This window comes from Ahaetulla prasina, chromosome 14 (assembly GCF_028640845.1).
Source record: "Ahaetulla prasina isolate Xishuangbanna chromosome 14, ASM2864084v1, whole genome shotgun sequence".
NCBI lineage: Eukaryota > Metazoa > Chordata > Lepidosauria > Squamata > Colubridae > Ahaetulla > Ahaetulla prasina.
In genome coordinates, this window is record NC_080552.1 from 4,161,861 (window position 1) to 4,178,566 (window position 16,706).

The following is a 16,706-nucleotide window of genomic DNA, read 5'->3' on the forward strand; positions in this document are numbered from 1 at the left end:
GCTATCACGTTCTCCCAATAAAAGTTTCCTTTTGAAATAATGCCTCTTGTTTCAAGAGTTCTGCTTTCTTGAGGAGAGTGGAGAGGCAAGTCCTTACAATAGCTCTGGAAATAGTAAGTTTTGGGAAATATCTTGGTATGTTGCTCCCATGATCTCTGATTGTCCTATCTTCCTTTCTAGGCTTGGCTGACAGAAATCCATGAATATGCAAAGCAAGACGTGGTCCTTATGTTGCTGGGAAACAAGGTGAGTCCTTGACTTATGGCCTGACGTTAGACTGGATCTGTTCGGGACATAGAAGCTGTTTAAGAAGGGAAGAGGGCAGAGGAAGCTAGAGATGTTTTGCACAGGAAGAAATGAAACCTCAAAACACTCATCTACCTCATACCTCTGCCTCGTACTCTCACCTGCTGCAGGAAGGGTGGCTTGGCCCTGGTTTGCTCCATCCAAGCTCCCAGGTGATTGGACCGGTGTTATCCAAGCAGTCCCAGAATGCACTGCTCCTGCTGCAAACATTGACGCTTTCTTGTTGCACTTATGCACCAAAACAAATATGCACCAAAACAAATTCCTTGTGTGTCCAATCACACTTGGAAGTAAAAATTCTATTCTATTCTATTCTATTCTATTCTATTCTATTCTGTTCTTAGGTGGATTCAACCCAGGACCGAGTGGTGAAAAGAGAAGATGGGGAGAAATTAGCAAAGGTACGTTGTGCACCCTCGTTATTAAAATTAAAGGCAATTCGGGTCCAGGAGAGCATCAAAAAGTTGCATCTGCTTCCACAGCTAAAAGAGCCTAATCTCTTCTGCTTCACCTTGTTATAGAGAATTACAGGGAAGGGTGCCAAGCAAAATTACACACAGTGCTATGTAGACATGTCCACCTGGAAAAGATCAAAACTTTACAAGAAATTGGAGATAATTATTCAGGTTGTGTTTGTTCTGCATTTGCAGGGGCTGGCAGATTGCATTAGGTCTAGCCCCCAGGTGAAATGTAAAATTTGTTACTACCGGTTCTGTGGGCGTGGCTTGGTGGGGGGCAATGTGACTGGGTGGGCGTGGCCAACTTTTTTTTAAAAACTTTTAAAAGCATTTTTTCTACAACCTCTTTGGCCAAAGAGGTTGTAAAAAAATGCTTTTAAAAGCCTGTGATGATCAGGCAACTCAGCTGGGATCGCCAGAGGAGCCTTTTAAAAGCTTTTTTTTCTTTACAACCTCTTCAGCCAAAGAGGTTTTAGAAAAAATCCTTTTAAAGGGTTCTGATGATCCCAGCTGCACCGCGCGATCGTCAGAGGCTTTTTTTTTTTTTAATTTTAAACGCATTTTTCGAGCCGAAGAAAAAATGCTCTTAAAAGTTAAAAAAAAACAGTGACATCACTGCTCCTGTTGGGTGCTTGAACAGGGCGCTCCGCGTTAGAAGATCGTAAAAGTCGGTGAAACAGCAGAAAGCAGCTGTTCACCGGCCTTAGCATACCCCTTGGGCAAAAAGGGGTGTGCAGAGCTGCGGGGGAGTGGTAGATCTCCCCAGGGGCTTTGCTCTTAAGAGCGAAATTCCTGGGTTTGAGGTCCCGCCGAGCCTCGCTGTACTCTGACTTCAAACGTGCTCCTGTTTTTTCAGGAAAAGGGAGTAGGGGCCACTTCTGCTCAAAAGGACTTGTCAGATGGATTGATTTCTTAAGCAGACCAAAACCTCTGATGATCGCTCAGATGGGGCTGGGGGTGGGCAGGGATTTTTGATTTTTTCTCCGAACCACCTGCCTCCATCGCTACCGGATCAGGCGATTCAGTCCGAACCGGGAACATTTCACCCCTGGTCTGGCCTCGGTCTTTGTTTATACAACCATGGATTGTATTTGCTTTTTTGGCTGCTGCCACACGCTGCTGGCTCATGTTTAAGCGATTGCCTTAAATATGACGATCTGTTTTCTGTTTTTGAGCAGCCAAGAGGCAAAATTCACAGAACGACTTCCATTGACAGAATTAGCTCTATTCAGTGGAACTGCTTGCTTCTCAAAGTTGTGGATGCTCCATCACTGGAAGCTTTCAAGAAAAGATTGGACCACAATTTGTCTGAGACAGTATGAGGACCCCTCCTAAGGCAGAGGGCTAGGCTAGAAGACCTCCTGGGTCCCTCCCAACCCTAGGATTGTAGGATTCAATTTTTTGCAGCATCTCTGGACTGCAGTAATGTAGTCTTTCAAAAGGTGCTTCCACTCCAGGGACATCTTTTTTGTTTAATAAAAGTTTTTTTATTTTTTAAAAAATAACACAAACAAACAATACTTTTTTTTTTGAACAGAGTATTGGCTGAGTCATAAATTTGTACAGCTTTTAGTAATCTCCTAGCACAATATATTTCACTTTTTGCCATAATATGCTTTTTCTCTAATTCTTATTTATTTATTTATTTATTGTTCACATTTTTATACCGCCCTTCTCCGAAGACTCAGGGCGGCATAGATAAAACACAGATACAAAAAATTTAAAATATAATATATAATTAAAAATCTAATTCCATAAACTGAATATTTAAGATACGTAAATTATTTATTTATTTTATTTATTTATTTATTTATTGTTCACATTTTATACCGCCCTGCTCCGAAGACTCAGGGCGGCATAGATAAAACACAGATACAAAAAATTTAAAATATAATATATAATTAAAAATCTAATTCCATAAACTGAATATTTAAGATACGTAAATTATTTATTTATTTTATTTAATCATATTTATATACCGCCCTATCTCCCAAAGGACTCAGGGCGGTTTACAGGCACTTAAAAAACACATAAACACATAAATACAATATAAAAACAATTAAAAAACTTATTCTATAAGCCCGTTAATTAAAATATAAAAATAAAACCCAATTAAAACCCATAAATTTAAAATCTAGCTCAGTCCTGCACAATTAAATAGGTATGTTTTAAGCCCGCGGAAGGTCCAAGGTCCGAAGCTGACGAAGTCCGGGGTAGTTCGTTCCAGAGGGTGGGAGCCCCACAGAGAAGGCCCTTCCCTGGACGTCGCCAGACGACATTGCCTCGCTGACGGCACCCTGAGGAGACCCTCTCTATGAGAGCGCACGGGACGGTGAGAGGTATTCGGTAGCAGTAGGCGGTCCCGTAAATAACCCGGCCCAATGCCATGGGCGCTTTAAAGGTGGTCACCAAAACCTTGAAGCGCACCGGAAGGCCACAGGTAGCCAGTGCAGTCTGCGCAGGATGGGTGTCATCACGGGAGCCACGAGGCTCCATCTATCACCAGCGCAGCCGCATTCTGGACTAACTGTAGCCTCCGGATGCCCTTCAAGGGAGCCCCATGTAGAGAGCATTGCAGTAATCCAGGCGAGGCGTCACGAGTGCGTGGTGACCGTGCATAGGCATCCCGGTCCAGAAAGGCGCAACTGGCGTACCAGGCGAACCTGGTAGAACGCTCTCCTGGAGCGGCCGTCAAATGATCTTCTAGAGACAGCCGTTCATCCAGGAGGACGCCTAAGTTGCGCACCCTCTCCATCGGGGCCAATGACTCGCCACCGATGGTCAGCCGCGGATTTAGCTGACTGTACCGGGATGCCGGCATCCACAGCCACTCTGTCTTGGCGGGATTGAGCTTGAGCCTGTTTCTCCCCATCCAGACCCGTACGGCCTCCAGACACCGGGACAGCACTTCGATAGCTTCGTTGGGGTGGTCCGGTGTAGAAAAGTACAGCTGGGTGTCATCCGCATACAGCTGGTACTTCACACCGAAACCACTGATGATCTCACCCAGCGGCTTCATGTAGATGTTAAACAGTAGGCGAGGATCGACCCCTGCGGCACCCCCCAAGTGAGGCACCTCGGGGACGACCTCTGCCCCCCTGTCAACACCGACTGCGACCGGTCGGAGAGATAGGAGGAGAACCACCGATAAACGGTGCCTCCCACTCCCAATCCCTCCAACCGGCGCAGCAGGATACCATGGTCGATGGTATCGAAAGCCGCTGAGAGGTCTAATAGGACCAGGGCAGAGGAACAACCCCTATCCCTGGCCCTCCAGAGGTCATCCACCAACGCGACCAAAGCCGTCTCCGTGCTGTAACCGGGCGGAAACCGGACTGAACGGGTCTAGATAGACAGTTTCATCCAGGTGTAAGGAAACTGATATGCCACCATATTTCTACAAGCTTCGCCGCGAAGGTTGGAGACCGGACGATAATTACCTAAAACAGCCGGGTCCAGGGAAGGCTTCTTAAGGAGGGGCCTCACCACCGCCTCTTTCAAGGCGGCCGGGAAGACGCCCTCCACCAAAGAAGCGATCGAATCGCCTGAGCCAGCCTCGTGTCACCTCCCGAGTGGCCAGCACCAGCCAGGAGGGGCACGGGTCCAGTAAACACGTGGTGGCATTCAGCCTACCCAACAACCTGTCCATGTCCTCGGAGCCACAGGGTCAAACTCATCCCAAACAATATCGCCAAGACCACCCTCGAGCATCTCACCCGCGTCACCGCAATCTTGGTCCAGACCATCCCGAAGCTGAACGATTTTATCGTATAGATAACCGTTAAACTCCTCAGCACGTCCCTGCAACGGGTCATCCCGCTCCCCCTGGTGTAGGAGGGAGCGAGTCACCCGAAACAGGGCGGCTGGGCGGTTATCTGCCGATGCAATGAGGGAGGAGGCGTAGCTACGCCTCGCTTCCCTCAATGCCACTAGGTAAGTCCTAGTATAGGACTTCACTAGTGTCCGATCAGCTTCTGAACGGCTAGACCTCCAGGAACTCTAGGCGTCTTCTCCGGCGCTTCATCCCTCTCAGCTCCTCGGAGAACCAAGGAGCCGGTTGGGACCTGCGCCGGGTCAGAGGCCGCAAAGGCACGACACGGTCTAAGGCCCCCTTAAATAAATAAATAAATAAATATTTATTTATAAATAAAATTATAGAATAAAATAACCCCATTAAAAAACCCCACTAAAAACCCTCGATTAAAATTTATCATTAGGCCAGTCCTGTTTGATGAAAGAAAAAAGTCTTGAGCTCGCGCTTAAACCAATTTCCTTATTTCTGTTATATAACAATCTTTCCATTCGTCCTAATCTCTAATCTTAAACAATTTTTCTCTTTTTTTCCTCCTCTCATTGCTTCTTCCAAGTTAAAACCCTTTAATTTGAAATAAATCCTCCTATTATTTTCCCATTGCTCCCTTTTCATAACATAATATAGTTTCAAACGTTTTCCCTAGCTTCCATAGTTCCAATCACAAAAATTAATATTCATACAATTTTACATATATAACCCAATTCCTTCCCTCTTTTCCATTTCTTTCTTTATCAACTTATCCAAATACTAGTCAAAAACATTACTACAATTCACTTAAATATATAACATTAAAATCATTCATTTCTATTTCTCAAATCCCATTTTTTTAAAGTAAACCCAATTTTTCGATTGCTTTTTAGACTAAATTAATCTTTACAATATAATTTCAAATATTTTAACTGTTCCATATTTGCAATTAAAAACATTTCAAATATTCCAATCTCGTATGTTGCATTTACATTTCATTTATATTTATAAGTCTTACTTCAATTCTTTTTAACATTCTAAGTACTTTTTCTGTTCCAGTCACAAATATTAATGTTCACACAATTTTACAAATATAATATTAAAGTCATTCATTTCTATTTCTCGTTTCCCATTTTTTTAAATAAACCCAATTTTCATAGTATAATATAATTTCAAATGTTTTAGCTGAGTTCCAGCCTTACCATTAAAAACATTCTATAATTTCAGATGCTTTAACTAAATTCCATTATTACAATTAAAGACATTCGAAGTATTACAATATCATATACTGAACTTGCTAAAATTCATCTATGCTTATAAATCTTATTTCAATTCAATTATAATTCTAAATCTATAGAACAAGTTTCTCTTTTCATCAGCTACTCCTATCTTCTTTTATCTTATTTTCTTCTCTCTCTTTTTTCTCCTCATTTTAAAGTCCTTTACTCTCCTAATTTGCCCTGTATTTCCATCTGCTCTCCTCATTCCCCATTCCATTTTTATTTTACCACTATTAATCCCAGTGTAATTTGAGTTTTTTATATTTTTTCTCTTCCCCCCTTCTTTCTCTCGTCTCTTTCCACCCTAGTTTTATCATTGGTAATCCCAAGGTAATCTTTTAAATTCATCTTTATTTCTAGTCTCATCCCTTTTCTCCCAGATCTCCTCTTTTTTTCCATTATTAATCCCGACATAATCATTGGATTTTTCATAGTCAATATCTTTGTCTTTATCTTCAATATCATTCTCTTGCTTCTCATTCATAGTTTCTATATCCTCTTGGGTGTGTTCCAACACAGTTTCGAATTCATCAGGTTTAGGTTTTCCATGCAGCATTGTAATCATTTCATTTATTTCTGTTTTTAATGATATATGGATCCTTTTAATCATTTCAATTAATTCCTGCGCCATTTTGTATTTTCTGGGTTGTTGTTATTCCAATTGTAAGTTTTATTATTCTGCACCTTCTTTGGTTGTTGAAATCAAACAGCTTGCAAGCACACAGATCCTCCTCAAAAGTTCCCACCGCTCTTATCACGTTAAAAAACTTTTTTTCCAAAATACAGGTTAAGTGTTGTAAGTTTTTTCTCTGCCTGAATGTGTCTCTCTCCAATCTACAATTCCAATCAACAAACTAAGAAAATATCCATTATATTTATTAAATCCACATTACCAATATTTGCCAATTTATCTTTTTTTTTCTTAATTTTTTGTTCCCCAAAGTTCAATTTAAAATCCAGTTCCAAGTCCAATTTAATCAGAAAAAAAAATTCTGTTACCGGGCTTTAATTTTATAATTCCCTCTATTCTTCCTTCAGTAGTCAAAAAAGCAGTTTAAATTTTTTTCCAATCTTCTCCACATCTTGGAGAAGTACGCCAGTACTTGGAGGTCTAGCCGTTCCGAGGCTGATCGGACACTAGTGAGATCTTTTACTAAGACCTACCTAGTGGCAATGAGGGAGGCGAAACGTTCCTACGTTTCCACCCTCATTGCATCGGCAGATAACCGCCCGGCCACCCTGTTTCGGGTGACCCGCTCCCTCCTTCACCAGGAGGGGCGGGATGACCCCTTGCAGGGATGTGCTGAGGAGTTTAACGGTTATCTATACGATAAAATCGTTCAGCTTCGGGATAGCTTAGACCAAAATTGCGATGATCCAAGTGGGATGACAGAGACACGTCTTGTTGAGGTTGTTTGGGATGAGTTTGAGTCTGTGGCTCTCGAGGACGTGGACAGGTTGCTGGGGAGGTTGCATGCAACCACGTTTACTGGACCCGTGTCCTTCCTGGCTGGTGCTGGCTACTCAGGAAGTGACACGAGGCTGGCTCCAGGGAATTATAAATGCTTCATTGTTGGAGGGGGTTTTCCCCGCTGCCTTGAAAGAGGCGGTGGTGAGACCCCTCCTCAAGAAGCCTTCCCTGGACCCAGCTATTTTGGGAAATTATCGTCCAGTCTCCAACCTTCGCTTTGTGGCAAAGGTTGTAGAGAGTGTGGTTGCATGGCAGCTTCCCCAGTACCTGGATGAAGCTGTCTATCTAGACCCGTTCCAGTCCGGCTTCCGGTCCGGACATAGTACGGAGACAGCTTTGGTCGCGTTGGTAGATGACCTCTGGAGGGCCAGGGATAGGGGTTGCTCCTCTGCCCTGGTCCTATTAGATCTCTCAGCGGCCTCTGATACCATCGACCATGGTATCTTGCTGCACCGGTTGGAGAGCTTGGGAGTGGGAGGCACCGTTTATCGGTGGTTCTCCTGCTATCTCTCCGACCGGTCGCAGACGGTGTTGACAGGAGGGCAGAGGTCGACTGCGAGGCACCTTACTTGTGGGGTGCCTCAGGGGTCGATTCTCTCGCCCCTCCTGTTCAACATCTACATGAAGTCGCTAGGTGAGGTCATTAGTGGTTTCGGGATGAGTTACCATCTGTATGCTGACAATACGCAGCTGTACTTCTCCACCCCGGACCACCCCAACGAAGCTGTCGAAGTGCTATCCCGGTGTCTGGAAGCTGTACGGGTCTGGATGGGGAGAAACAGACTCAAGCTCAATCCCTCCAAGACGGAGTGGTTGTGGATGCCGGCACCCTGGTACAGTCAGCTGCAGCCACGGCTGACTGTGGGGGGCGAGTTATTGGCCCCAATGGAAAGGGTGCGCAACTTGGGCGTCCTCTTGGATGGGCGGCTGTCGTTTGACGATCACTTGGCGGCCGTCTCCAAGAGGGCTTTTTACCAAGTACGCTTGGTTCGCCAGTTGCGCCCCTTCCTTGACCGGGATGCCTTATGCACGGTCACTCATGCTCTTGTCACTTCCCGTTTGGATTATTGCAATGCTCTCTACATGGGGCTGCCCTTGAAGTGCACCCGGAGGCTGCAGCTAGTTCAGAATGCAGCTGCGTGGGTAATAGTGGGAGCCACCCGTTGCTCCCATGTAACACCAATCCTGCGCAGTTTGCACTGGCTTCCTGTGGTCTTTCGAGTGCGCTTTAAGATTTTGGTTACCACCTTTAAAGCGCTCCATGGCTTAGGGCCCGGGTACTTATGGGACCGCCTGCTGTTACCCTATGCCTCCCACCGACCCGTACGCTCTCACAGAGAGGGCCTTCTCAGGGTGCCGTCCGCCAGACAATGTCGGCTGGCGGCCCCCAGGGGCAGGGCCTTCTCTGTGGGAGCTCCTACGCTTTGGAACGAACTTCCCCCTGGTTTACGTCAAGTGCCTGATCTTCGGACTTTTCGCCGTGAGCTGAAAACGCATCTATTTATTCAAGCGGGACTGGCCTAATTAAATTTTAATCCGGGGTTATTTATATTTTAGGGTTTTTAAACTATTTTAAATGTTTTAAATTTTTTAAATTTTTGGCCATTTTGTAATATGTTTGTTTTAGTCTTGTTTAATGTATATATTGCGCTTTTTTATTTGGCTGTACACCGCCCTGAGTCCTTCGGGAGAAGGGCGGTATAAAAATCGAATAAATAAATAAAATAAAAATAAATAAATCTATTATGGGTTTTTTCTTCTAATATTTTAATCGTTTCCACATATTATAATTCCAAAATCAAGTTCCGTTTCAGGCTCTGAAGCTTTAGACTTCCATTTTGTTCTTCTTTCTTCATTCACATTCCACCACGCCCATCAGCCGCTGTTTCCTCACCGGGGTATCTTTTAACAATTTAGAAGTATTTTTTTCTTACCTGTGAGCTGGCACGCACTCACTCACTCACTCGGCATCAGTACTCCATCCAAATCGATGCTCTTGCTCAAAAACTTGGTCCGGTTGTCCCAGCTTAATGGCGGCTGCTACGGCCACCGCCACTGCTGAGTCAGAGAGTTTCCTCTGACCTCTGAGGAACTTGCCAGTTCCTCTTGGTCATCCGAGGTGCCTCTACTTCTTTTCCGTCCCTTCAGGACAGATCCGGTCCAAGACCCCTCAACAGCAGTTTGTCAGCCTGGGATTTTGCGAGGCTCATCAGAGCCCTCTATTTCCCGACTGTCTCACCACAATGCTTCCCCAGGGACATCTTGAGACAGCCTTTCTAGGATAACATACATGCAGAGGGCAGCTCTGATATGGAACTGCAGAATCTGTGTGTCCACGTCCAACCTGAGGAGAGGAAAACAATGAGCCCCAAATGCCTTATTTCTTTGATGCAGGAATATGGGGTGCCCTTTATGGAGACCAGCGCCAAGAGCGGATTGAATGTGGACTTAGCGTTCATGGCCATCGCCAAGTAAGTTCCTTCATTTCTGTTTTCCCATCAAAAATATGCATATCCATCACTAACATGCAGCTCCCAAGAACACTATTTGCTGACATTTGGTAGAATAAGAAATAGAAAGGGAGTGCAGGGTTTCTTAAGATACAAGATGGGATAGGATAAGCTTTATTGTCACTTTTTTCTGTGAACACACTAACACACATTAAAAAAATGTAATTCTGATGCCCGCTCTCTGAAAGATAGATGATAGAGATGGGGGGGAGAGAAATACATATAGACACAGACAGCAGTCGCATTCGAGCTATTTAGTTCTCATCAGCTAGCCATACACTTACCTGGATTCAAACTTGAGCTGCCTGCGTATTAGGCAGTTGTTATAATCTCTGAGCCACAAGTTCTCCTCCCTTTATCAGCTTGAGCCAGGTTAAGTGTTCTTCTGTCGAAGCACCTGGTCTACCCCAATATGTACTGTACATATACATACACACATGTATGTATGTGTGCGTGCGTGTGTTATACATACATACATATGTGTGTGTGTGTGTGTGTTGTAGGTTTTCACGGGTATATGTATGCAGGTTTTGGTATGTTCGGGTCTTTTCTCGTGTAAGATTGAAAGTATTTAGGCAACGTTTCGATGAGATCTCACTCATCATCTTCAGGCTGGAGTTTTTGGCTTTGTTCTTATGTGACAAAGTGTGTATATATATATATTGGGCTATATAAACAGAGGGATAAAATCAAGATCACGTGAAGTGTTAGTGCCACTTTATAATCCCTTGGTAAGGCCACACTTGGAATATTGCATCCAGTTTTGGTCGCCACGATGTAAAAAAGATGTTGAGACTCTAGAAAGAGTGCAGAGAAGAGCAACAAAGATGATTAGGGGACTGGAGGCTAAAACATATGAAGAACGATTGCAGGAACTGGGTATGTCTAGTTTAATGAAAAGAAGGACTAGGGGAGACATGATAGCAGTGTTCCAATATCTCAGGGGTTGCCACTAAGAAGAGGGAGTCGGGCTGTTCTCCAAAGCACCTGAGGGTAGAACAAGAAGCAATAGGTGGAAACTAATCAAGGAGAGAAGCAACCTAGAACTAAGGAGAAATTTCCTGACAGTTAGAACAATTAATAAGTGGAACAACTTTCCTGCAGAAGTTGTAAATGCTCCAACACTGGAAATTTTTAAGAAAATGTTGGATAGCCATCTGACTGTGATGGTGTAGGGTTTCCTGCCTGGGCAGGGGGTTGGACTAGAAGGCCTCCAAGGTCCCTTCCAACTCTGTTGTTATATTATATTATTATTATTATATGTCGGGCTGTATATATATGACATGTATATATGACATGTTGGCTCAGTGGCTGATGCTGAGTTTATCGATCGAAAGGTCGGCAGTTCAGTGGTTTGAATCTCTAGTGCCACGTAACGGAGTGAGCTCCCGTTACTTGTCCCAGCTTCTACCAACCTAGCAATTCAAAAGCATTCAAAAAGCATTTAAAAAATGCAAGTAGAAAAATAGGGACCACCTTTTGTGGAAAGGTAACAGCGTTCCATGTGCCTTTGGTGTTGAGTCATGACCACGGAGACGTCTTCGGACAGCTCTGGCTCTTCGGCTTTGAAACAGAGATGAGCACCGCTCCCTAGAGTCACAAACGACTAGCACATATGTGCGATATACATCACGGTCTATTTTGAATACATAGTGGAAAAGTCTTGAGAGTTAACAAGGTTGATGCTAGATGGTATAAAGCTATTCCAGAAACCCCCTTGAGAGGCGAAGCAGCCACAGCCAAGCATGGTATCACCATTTGGGGGAGGGGGGAGTTCTATCAGAAATTCTGGGAGATGAAGAGACACGTGGAGCAATACAGACAAAAGACATCAAATCCGACTGGATGAGTTTGGCCTAGTGGTTAAGACACTAGACTAGAAACCAGAAGACCAGGAGATCTAGTCCTGCTTTAGGCATGAAAGCTGGATGGGTGGCTTTGGGTCAGTCTCTCTCCTCAGCCCAATTCACCTGATTGTTGTTGTGGGGAATGTTGGAGGAAGAAATATTAGATTTGGGAGCTTCATCACTGGAAGCTTTCAAGAAGAAACTGAACTGCTATCGGTCAGAAATGGTGTAGGTTCTTTGCTTGGGTGGGGGGGTTGGACTAATGACCTACAAGGTCCCTTCCAACTCTGTTAAATATGTTAATGTGTTCACTGACTTTAATTATTTACAAAAAATAATAAAAAGGGGAAATTTGCTACTGTGGCATGACATCCAGCAACCGTTTTTAAAGTGACCTGAACCCTTTGGGGAAAGGATGTGGGAGAAGCACCATATCCCTAGTTGCTATGATGCCCAAGCTGAGCCAATAAGGGAAATTCTCAGGGAATGCTCCCTCTGCTCAGAGTTGGAGGTCACTTGGACAGAATGTGAAGGTTGTTGTAGACTTGCTGATTGTGAACAAGTGGACCGAATCCTCTGCCATTGTGGGCAACCCACTGACTCCTTGACTTCCTTGTGCAACCACAGGGGGATGCCTCATGGCAGGAGGACATGTCAGTGGCCTGAAAAATGGCATTGGGGTACACATTGTGGGGATTACCATGGGTTTGGAAGAGGCACATTGTCTGGATCGGTGTTGCTCAAACTTAGCGACTTCAAACTGCATCACTGTTTGGTTTAGTGGCACCAACGCCTCAGATAGAAAGTCCATACAGAGAGTGTTGAGGACAGTGGAGATTATAGAAAGTTCACTCCCCATTATCCGAGATGCTTCTTATCAGTGCTATGTGGTTAGAGTTTGAAGCATTGTTAGAGATCCCACACACTCACTTTACACTGTTTCTGTTTCTGTTTCTTCCCCTCTGAGAGGAGGGTTAGAGATTAGAGGAGGAGCTGCCTGGCTGTGCATGGGAGAACTGACTAAAGCCTTGTGTTCAATTGCCAGGGAGCTGAAACACCGGTCCATGAAGCTGCCCAACGAGCCCCGGTTCAGACTGCACGACTACGTCCGGAAGGAGGTGAAAGGCACTGGCTGCTGCCACTCATAGACTCTCTCTCTCTCTCTCTCAGGGGTCCCATCCAGACCCCCACCCCCCCTTCAAGGAGACTTGCCACAAGCAGTCCACCCTGCCTGCTGCATCTGTGTCTGCCACTCTCGTTCTCCTCCTTCCTGCTGCACAAGCTCTACAAATCTCTTCCTTGTGTCTTGTTGTCTTTGTCCAGGTGAAACTTGGAAGGATAAATGGGGTGGGGGGACGGGCAGCTTCTTTTCCTTCCCCGGGGGCAGGCAGGTGGTTTTCCAAAAGAGAGCCGGGTTAGAAGCAGCAGCAACGGACAATCTGAATTATGGACAGGGGCTTTTGGCGGTAGGGGAGGGAGGGGGTGGTGTGGTTTCCACAATCTCAGTGTCAATGTCCTGCATGAGTGCCCCCAAAGGGAGTGGGGTCACAGGGGAGCCTCCCCTAAGTCAGAGATCTTCAAACTTGGCAGCTTTAAGACTTGTGGAGTTGAAGTCCACAAGTCTTAAAGCTGCCAGGTTTGGGGACCCCTGCCCCAAGTCCTTGCCAGGGAAGAGTCCAGTTGCCATGGGTTGACTTAATATAGCGACTGTTTATGTGGGACTTCAGCTCCACTTTCATCATTACTGCCTCAATGAATACCCAAACATGGGGATTTCCACTCTTTTATTTATTTTTTAATAGATCGAACTTAAATGTTTGGTGTGTCCTATTGCTGATAAGTTTTTCGAACACATTTTTTTCAAAACACCCAAACTCGGATGACTATTCTTTTGGCTGTCGTTTGCTAGCCATCCTGCCTGCAGGGGCAGAATAAAATGTTCCCTCTGCTCTAGCTTTGGTTGTTGTGCTGCAGCTCTGGCAATTTTTCCTGCGCAGTAGGGTGTGCCTTTTTTTGTGTAAAAGCGTAACACAAAGGGAGCAATCTTACATGATCTGAATAAGTTGGGTCCTTAATGCCTTTCCAGTGGTTGATCCCAAGTACGGTTGATCTCCTTCCAGGAAATTCTATCCCCATTGAAAAAAAAATGTGGTTCTTTTTATCAATATGGCCCTCTGCTCGGACATTTGCACCCATCCAAAGAAGGGGAGAGTGATCCGGAGCCCCAATGGGAAGTGGGAAAAACGTCTCTCCAGATCAAGACTGGCAAAGTAGTCCAGCAGGCTTAATTCTTGGGTCAGGCTGTTGGGACAAAGACATAGCAGGTAGGAGCTGTGGTGGCGCGGTGGTTAGAATGGAGCATTGCTGGCTTACTCTGCCCACCAGCAGTTCGATCCTGACCAAACTCAAGGTTGACTTCCATCCTTCCAAAGTCAGTAAAATCAGGACCCAGATCGTTGGGGGCAATATATTGACTCTGTAAGCTGCTTAGAAGAAGGCTGTAAAGCACTATGGAGTGATATATAAGTCTAAATGCTATTGCTCTCTCTCCATCTATCTCCTCCTCTCGCTGTGATGGTTCAATAGTTAGAATGCAGTATTGCAGGCTGGCTACTCACCGCCAGTTCGATTCTGACTGACTCAAGGTTGGCTCAGCCTTCCATCCTTCAGAGTTTGGCAAGATGAGGACCCAGATTGTTGGGGGAAATATGCTGACTCTGTAAACCACCTAAGAGTGCTGCAAAGCACAATGAAGCAGTAATGTAAGACTAAGCGCTATTGCCAAGTCTTCCAGAAGGCAGGAAGTGTGTAGAACCTCCTGGGATTGTGATGACCACTCTACTCCTCCAAGTATGCTTCAACATTTTTACTTGGACCTGTGACTTGCTAGCAGAGGGCTCCTTGTTTGCACCAGCCTTCTCCAACCTGTGGCCCTCCAAGTGCGTAGGACTAACTCCTACCATCCCACTAGCGCAGCCACGGTGGAAGTCCCACACACCTGGGAAGCTCCTACTGGTGTAGAGTTCCTTCAGGGAAGCTTCTGGCTCAATTGTGCAATTCAGGCAAGTCAGCAGCCCAACCTTAGCAGAAGGGGACAAGCATATCTTATCAGCCTGTTTATTTCAGGGTATTGGGCAATGTGGATTAGGTGCTTTGTGATACATGTGCTAAATTGCCATTGGACTTTCCTTGTTAAATGTCGTTTTTCCTTGTGCCCAGTAGATGTTTTAAGTTCAAGAGTCCTTTACGCAAGACCCTAAATTGGATTATTGTCACCATTCTCCAAGGAAGAAATCTATCAAAAGGCAGCTTGCATGTCGCATGTCTGCAGTTCTTAGTGGCTTGTACATTCACAAGCCGGGAGGAAACCGCGTGCAATGCAGAACTGCATTGCCTTAACTTCAAAGGCCCTGCATTTGCGGCTTGGCTTTGGCAACCCGTCTGGCAAGCGAATGGGCTGCCTTGGCCTGTTTCCTACCTGGCTTTGGTGCCATGTAGCTGGAGGGGCGTCTTGAAAGTGTTATTTATGTACCAACTGTTGGCTCGTTTATAGCTTTTTGGGGTTTCTCATAATAAACAATTTTTTAACAATGCTTGCTTCAAGGTCTAAAAGCAGGCCTCCTTCCTTAAAAAGGTCTTTCTTTCTTTGCCAGTACTGCCGCATCCGTTCCGGTGAAAATAATGATTCTGCCCGATTTCCGATCCCAAAGGCTCTTTCTACTAGGAACTTTAGCCTAAAGGTTGATTTTACACTTAGTTTGGCTGAAAAAGTTGTCCACCGGGACATCAGACTGAAAACAGAAGGGGGGGGGGGGAAGAGAACCATAGCGTGCTCTGTTGGGACAGGAAAAACCACCTTGGGCTAGCCAATCTAAAGAAAGGTTTGTCTACCTGGCTAGACAAAGCATCACTTAGGAGCAATGGCTCTGCTTAGGATCTCGAGTGTTTTTTTTTTCTAAAAGCAACAGGACTTTGTTTTTCCTCAAACGTGTTTCGCTTCTCCTCCAAGAAGCTTCTTCAGTTCTGACTGAATGGTGGTGAATGGAAGGATTTATATTCCTTGCAATCATCCAGCTGTTATGGTAGTTATTTTCTGAGTTGTTGAGGCCACATCTATGCCCTCAGGGTCAATCATATAGTGAAAATAGAGCAAGGAGGTGGGTAAAAATGAGGACCCAGATTGTTCAGGGCAAGAGGCTGACTCTGTAAACCGCTTAGAGAGGGCTGGAAAGCACTGTGAAGCGGTATATAAGTCTAAGGGCTACTGCTAAGGAACCTTCTTGGAACTGATGAATACCCATTTCAAAGTAGATTCCACACCCGTTCGCAATATTGAGGGAAAACAAAGTCCATTTGCCTTTTAAAAAAATCACCTTTGGGCCAACCATGACCCAGATAACTGGGAATCTCCATAGACACTCTACTTAAAATGCATTGCGTTTAATAGAATAGAATTTATTGGCCAAGTGTGATTGGACACACAAGGAATTTCTTTTGGTGCATATGCTCAGTGTACATAAAAGAAAAAACAAAAACCTTCATCAAAGGTACATCATTTACAACACAGATGATGGTCATAGGTTGCAATTTAACCCTTAATGATAGCAACAAAAAGTTACCGTCATAAGTGAAAAGAGATTGCTGATGAAAACGATGTGAAGATTAATAGTAGTGTAAATTTTGTAAATAGTTTGACAGTTTTGAGGGAATTATTTGTTTAGCAGAGTGTGTCCAGTTGTTCTGGTGTGCAATGCTCTATAGCGTCGTTTTGATGGTAGGAGTTGAAACAGTTTATGTCCAGGATGTGAGGGATCTGTAAATATTTTCACGGCTAAACTAAAACTAAAGAACTTAAGGAATGCATCATTATTCAATTGAAATTTGGCAACTTGGAGATTAAGGCCCTCCTCCTGCATTTCTGTCAAGCATTTTGATAGAAGCATTAGCGAACCCAACCCAGCAAAGGGGGAAATGATTTTTGCCTTTGGCCTTCGAAACACTTGCACCCTTCAAGAATAGTTTACTTTGTAATTTTGGGTTTACCAAGACAAAT

The 16,706-nt window shown here is 44.7% G+C and overlaps 1 protein-coding gene across 2 annotated transcripts in view; it reads left to right on the forward strand.

Moving 5' to 3' along the window:
- RAB26 (RAB26, member RAS oncogene family) overlaps nucleotides 1-16,655 on the forward strand; it is a 296,965-nt gene extending 280,310 nt beyond the window's left edge. Inside the window, exons 6-10 of one of the 2 annotated variants that reach the window (XM_058157076.1) lie at nucleotides 181-246; nucleotides 651-707; nucleotides 9,691-9,767; nucleotides 12,699-12,771; nucleotides 14,876-16,655. In XM_058157076.1, coding sequence (XP_058013059.1) covers nucleotides 181-246; nucleotides 651-707; nucleotides 9,691-9,767; nucleotides 12,699-12,771; nucleotides 14,876-14,884 — 282 coding nt within the window. In that variant the 3' untranslated portion in view covers nucleotides 14,885-16,655. Of the gene's footprint in view, nucleotides 1-180; nucleotides 247-650; nucleotides 708-9,690; nucleotides 9,768-12,698 lie in introns of both variants that reach the window. The other variant, XM_058157075.1, reaches the window with a different exon arrangement.
- The last annotated feature ends 51 nt before the right edge of the window (nucleotides 16,656-16,706 follow it).